Source organism: Thunnus maccoyii, chromosome 18, assembly GCF_910596095.1.
Source record: "Thunnus maccoyii chromosome 18, fThuMac1.1, whole genome shotgun sequence".
NCBI lineage: Eukaryota > Metazoa > Chordata > Actinopteri > Scombriformes > Scombridae > Thunnus > Thunnus maccoyii.
The window spans coordinates 12,038,992-12,045,665 of NC_056550.1; the positions used below are offsets into that span (position 1 = coordinate 12,038,992).

The 6,674-nt window shown below is 37.1% G+C and overlaps 1 pseudogene and 1 gene segment (V, D, J or C); both read left to right on the forward strand.

Moving 5' to 3' along the window:
- The first annotated feature begins 2,242 nt into the window (after positions 1 to 2,242).
- Positions 2,243 to 3,266, forward strand: LOC121883767 (annotated as a pseudogene).
- Positions 3,267 to 5,356: 2,090 nt separating this feature from the next.
- LOC121883788 lies at positions 5,357 to 5,942 on the forward strand. The segment is given in 2 exon segments: positions 5,357 to 5,442; positions 5,533 to 5,942. Coding segments are annotated over 2 exon segments (348 nt in total).
- Positions 5,943 to 6,674: the final 732 nt, after the last annotated feature.

Below are 6,674 nucleotides of genomic sequence, written 5' to 3' on the forward strand. Positions count from 1 at the left end.
AGCAGCTACTGTAGCAGCCTGAATGTATCTCATATTCTTACATATTAACATTTTGGTTTTCATTGCTGTCATTTTTGAAGTAGTCATAGCAACTTAAATCACTAATAATAACATGATAATAAAGTAATTAAACTTAGAAAGCTTACTGACTAGCATGGTAGATGAAGGTAAATATCTGCTTCTTACTGAGTTCAAACAAGATAAAAAAACTGACTTTAGAGTCAGTTGGTGTTTGTATCAGTGTCATACATAATTATTCTGATAAAATAATCAGTTTGGAGGTCTCAAAACTTAAGATTTAACAACAATTCATAATATTTTCAGCTCCTTTAACCACAGTGTCACATCATGCTTGGACTTTGTTCTTCTGGACTTTTTGTGTTCTTTGGAGTTTCTCGTGTTTCACTTCTGTTGTCAGTCCTTCTGGTCATATGGTTTTGTTTATGATTTGAGTGGTGGGTTTAGAGGACTGCATCATTAGTCTTGGATGGGTTAGTGTAGGTGGTGTTGAGTTTGTTTTCTGGGTTTTTGTTTTCTGTTTCCCTTGTGTGTTCATGTACTCCTCCACACCTGCCCTGCATTTGGACTCGTTAGCCCTGCCCTGCTCTGTTTTCCCCACACCTGCCCTGTGTTAGCCTCGTCAGCCCTGCCCTGCTCCCTGTGTTTCCTCAGCCTATCAGCTCCCTGTATGTTCACTCCCCTCACCTGATCTCTCCACCCATCTCCCCACCTGCACCTCATCTCCTCGTTAGTTCAGTTTCTTTTTAAGTTCTGGTTTTCTGTTCAGTCCTTGTTGGATCATTCGTTTTGTGTCGTCTAGTTCTGTTCAGCTCTGTTTGCCTGTTTCATGACTATCCATGATTAAAGGAGATTATTTCATCTAATCTGCATTCTGGCCTCTGCGTTTGGGTCCACTCCTGCTTCCCCACCTGACACACAGTCATAGAGCAGTGAGGTCACATGGTAAAGAGAAAGAACCTGATTGGTCCTCCTGTCTACATGGTAAATGGCTGTTTATATAACGCTTTTAACCAAAGCTCTATGTATTCTGCTGCTCACTCACCCTTTCATATGCACACTTACACACTGATGGTGACAAGCTACCAGGCAGGATGCTGGTGTAACCATCGGGAGCATTTTGGGGTTCAGTATCTTGCACAAGGACACTTCGAAATGCAGACAAGAGTCGAGGAACCACCGACCTTCTGATTGATGGACGACATGCTCATCCTCTCGAGCCACAGCCAACCCATTCCCATATATTCCCATACATTACAAGCGCTGATTGGCGCTTTGCAGATCAAACCTCTTGGCACCAAGTTTAAGATTGATTTCTGATTAATAGAACCTCCACTTCTCTCAAATTTTAGGGTCAATAATGTAAGAGTAGTTTCATGTGTATAATTCAGTTTTGCCAAAAATGTCAAGTGGAACCTTGTAATTCTAAGGTCACGCAAATTCATGTCTTCTTACACGCTGAGGCACTGGTGTTTTTCTTCTTTTTTTTTTTTGCACAAACATACTGCATAAAATCCAGATAATGAAAGTTAAGAGATGTGTCATGAGAGGTCAAGAAGCCACAAGCTTATACAACTGACCTCCCCTCAACTTAAGGAGAAAAACAAACAATAAAAAAAGGAAGAAAAAAAAAACGAGCAAACATAATTTAGGAACATACAACAAAAAATAAATGACAACAAGAAGCACACAAAATGAGCAGAATAATTAACCAATAAAAAGAAGAAGATTTTTGATAACACGCATGTAGAAAATGAGGTGTCACAGGTCACATTGACTTCTTTCAAACCTCTAGAGGGCGGTCTAGAACTGACTGGGTTTGATCCTCATACTGATCATGATAAATCATGTGCACTAGAAGTAACGTCAAGAAAGACCACAAGTGATTGGATTGGTTTTATCTGACATCAGACTATTTTCACATTGATTCATGTCAAAATTGATCTACATATATTACATGTTCCTCTATACTCATTCACATTTTCTTCACTATGGTGTTTTTGTTACCTGATGTGGTGCCTTTTACAAAGATGACACTTGCAGAGAAATATGTTTATTAAAGTATAAAGTGTTTATTTTTTAACTTTTATTCTGTTCCAGTATAATTAAGCAATCATGTACCTTAGAAGCACTGAAAACTTTGAATCATTTTTCTTTTTTTTTAAAGAAAATTGAATCACAATCCTTATGAGTCAGTTGACAAGCATTTCCAGTACTGCAGTGTTCAAAATTAACTAAGGGGATTAGAGGTATAAGAGTTTGGAGGATACATTCCTGCACAGTGAACATACATTCTCCACCAAACATGAACTGAGGTCCGAGTCCGATCCAGTTCCTCCATTTGAGGAGGAGTCAATGCAAAATATCTCCCTCTATTTATGTGACTGCAGATGGATGGTAGGATGACAGAGAACAGTGGACACACACTTTAACATGATGGACTTTAGGACAGGACTGCTGCTTCTAACTATCTTCTGGACAGGTGAAAATATTTACAGATCTTGGGTTGAATCTGTCTTCAAATTGTTGCCAACATATGTAGAAAGGGACTGTTTTCTTTTTTTGTCTTGACAGGAGTTGATGGTCAGACTCTTACAGAATCTGAACCAGTGGTTAAAAAACCTGGAATTCCCACAGATTGACCTGTACAACCTCTGGATTCACATTCAGTAGCTACTACATGGCCTGGGTCAGACAGGCTCCTGGAAAAGGACTGGAGTGGATTGCTTATATAGGCACCTACAGTTCTCCTATCTCTTACTCCCAGTCGGTCCAGGGTAGATTCACCATCTCCAGAGATGACTCCAGCAGTAAGCTCTATCTACAGATGAACAGTCTGAAGACTGAGGACACAGCAGTGTATTACTGTGCCAGAGACACACAGTGAGAGCCAGTAATAAGAGAGTCATACAAAAACTACTTCCTCTATTTACCACCACTGATAATATTCATTCCTTCAGTATCATCTTTCTTATAAAACTGACTGTGATGAACATTTGTTTTATTGTCAGACACAGAAATTCTGTTGTTATAATCTGAATGTTTAGGAGTTATATTGTCTAATTTATTTTTTATTAAACTAATGAAACAATAGGAACTTACATGAATATAGAAAATTAAAGTAGAGACATATTTCTTTCTTCATAGCAAAAAGATGTTTTATATTTTGCTTCTTGGAAGCAATGTTTAGAGGAGATGTAAAAAGACTGTTGATAGTTGACAATGATGATAGTTAAATGTTTTGTATATAGTGAAACTGTAATTGTATGATTTAATAAATACATGCATAAAGATCATGCGTGTGATACAAAAATGTGTACTCAAGTCATGTATGTACAATTTCACACAATTTTGAGATTGTAGAACAATGAGCTAACAAAAAGAATATTTGCTATACATGGTTACATTTACAAACAATCCTAAAATTGGCATTTGACATTTTACAATTAAAAAAAATCTGTGTTGCATTATCTAACCTGTGATTAACAGTCAACATGATCACAACTATTGTGACAGATCAATAGAATAGATTATTTATACATATATCTGTTCATAATCTTTTGCTGCTTTATCATTTTCAGTAGAGTGAGTTTGTTAGTTGTCTGGCTGAAAAAAGATGAACGTTTTCAGCATTCTTATTACAAATAGGGTTAATTAGTTTATTATAATTAGAATTTTTGTCATGTTTTAAAATCATTGTGTTCCTGTAGCAATCTTTTTACAAATACAACAACAGAGAAAGTCAAAAACAAATAGCAAAGAGCTCTGTAGAGGAGTGATTCCTCTTCAGTGAGCATCCATTCTCCAATTTCACCAAAAAATATTGAGAGACAAATCCAGTGCAGTTTACTTCTCCCTGTGAGGAGGAGTCAATGCAAAACCTTGATGTCTTCCACCTCTACTTATCTGACTGCAGAGAGGATGACAGAGAACAGTGGACACACAGTTTAACATGATGGACTATAGGACAGGACTGCTGCTTCTAACTATCTGCTGGGCAGGTGAAGATTTCCACTGATCTTGAGTTGAAGTTGTTGTTAAAAAGTTACCAGCTTAAAGAAACTGATTATTTTCTTTTGCTTGTCTTGACAGGTGTTGATGGTCAGACTCTGACAGAATCTGAACCAGCAGTTAAAAAGCCTGGAGAATCCCACAAACTGACCTGTACAACCTCTGGATTCACATTCAGTAGCTACTGGATGAACTGGATCAGACAGGCTCCTGGAAAAGGACTGGAGTGGATTGCAGCTATCTATAGTGATGGCAGCAGTTACTACTCTCAGTCAGTTCAAGGCCGGTTCATCATCTCCAGAGACGACAGCAGACAGCAGGTGTATCTGCAGATGAACAGTCTGAAGACTGAAGATTCTGCTGTTTATTATTGTGCTCGACACTCACAGTAACACAGGAGGAAGTAACGCTGTACAAAAACTCACCACATTCACATAGTAAACTTCAATTCAACAAATATTGACTGATTGATGCAATGAAGTTTTCTAAATCAGAATATGAAAGAAAATGTAGCTACATTCCTCTACAGGCAGGATCAGATCCACATAAACTTTCTTTCTTTCTTTATTTTATTTTTTTTTAATGTTTAAGTTAATATTAATTTAGTATCAACAATCCTAATCCACCACCACCATGTCGTTTTGCACAGTTTGCACAATTTGGTGTCATAACAATGTATTTGGGTATAAATAGTTTGCAATAAAAGCAGAAAAAATATTATTTGATAAAGTGAACAGTTGTTTCATTAAATGCAAGGATATTGTGTCAAGAATGAATGTGTCATTAAATAACCATTAATAATTGTTGGGCCTCAAACCACGAGGTCACACAGAGAAGGCCTACATGTAACCTGTGAGGCTTGACCACGAGGTGCTTTTTCCTTTGTTTCCCCCGAGACAAAGGAATAGCGCCAAAATGCTGCTTACAGACAACGGGAGTCCATTGCAAACTCCATTTCCAAGGATGCTTTGTGATTTTCACACCTCAAGCATTTCATAATTCACAGTTATCTATGATAATTGTGAATTATTACCAAACGCACTACTGCCCGTCCCAACATAATGAACTATTGAACAATAAATGTCAAGTATGTTGTTGTGTTTGAAATGAATATTTGTGTTAACAAGCACATGTGTAACATCAAATAACACTGAAAAGGACTCATTATAGATTACAGTGAAAAAAACTTGCAGTTTAAAATGTTTCATCAAGGCTCATCAGACTCTTCTATCAAGCTACAGTTAGACCAACATTAATGCTTCATGTGTTTGATTCTATGCAAACTCAGTGATCCTCCTTCTTTCTCAGATATAAAAACTTCACATCAGACTGTCAGTGGAGATCACAGCACATCAGTTTCAACATAAACCATGTTCTCTGTAGCTCTGCTGCTGCTGTTGGCAGCTGGATCCTGTGAGTCTCTCTGGATTTGTCATAGTCAGCAGTTCTTCTTTTGCAGTGTAACTTGATAATTTGTCACACAAAATTTTCTTCTTTTAACAGGTGTGAAGTGTGAACAGTTGACACAGCCAGCCTCAGTGACTGTGCAGCCAGGTCAACGTCTGACCATCACCTGTCAGGTCTCTTATTCTGTTGGCAGCCATTACACAGCTTGGATCAGACAGCCTGCAGGGAAAGAACTGGAGTGGATTGGAATGAGATTTACTGGGGCTTCATACTACAAAGATTCACTAAAGAACAAGTTCAGTATCGACTTAGACTCTTCCAGCAACACAGTGACTCTAAACGGACAGAATGTGCAGCCTGAAGACACTGCTGTGTATTACTGTGCCAGAGACCCACAATAACACAAACCATCAGCAGACCTGAACAAAAACCCCTCAGTGCCTGAACACTTGTAACATGAAGCCACCAGAGGAGGAGCCCTCAGACCACTAATGAGTTCAACACCAGTTCACTGTCATGAAAAGGAAAGAATAAACAGAAAAAAACTTTATGTATGTATTGTAAAAACCTATAGTATGAAAGTATAAAATATGTTGTTAATTTATTTTTAACAAGAATTGATTTCATGGTGCTGTAGATACTTTAATGTTTTAATTAGTATTATAACACAGTGTGTATTCCTATGACAAAAAAATTATATGCTATTTTTGTCTAAACTTTTATATTTATGAAAAAGACATGTAAGAGGTAACATTACCACATGCATTTCCCCAAGTTATCTCCCGGTAGGTGAGATTAAGATTAATAAATACAAAACATAATGTCATCTCATGTTTTAGTGAAGTTATTTTGTGTCATGATAATTCAGTTGCAAGTGTGTTAAAAATATGTGTTTGTTGGGGGAAACTCTGATATCCAACAACACAAGTTTGTTGTAACTCAAACTTGCGACACAAAATTCAACTTTTGAAGAGAATTCTGATTAAGTACAATTTTCAAATTTAGATTAATAAATCAAAATTCATTTAACTGGTGTTGCAATTCTTCCATCATTGTTTTGTCTGTGAGGACGAGTCAGTTCAAAACTTGGTTGTCTTCCACCTTTACTGATCCGACTGCAGAGAGAGAGACAAACTGGTTACTGTAGTTTTCACTGATATTTGTTTTACTCAAGAAACAGAGTTTATGTTTCACGTTGGACATTTTATTTTTATTGACTAAAGAAGATGGGTATTAAT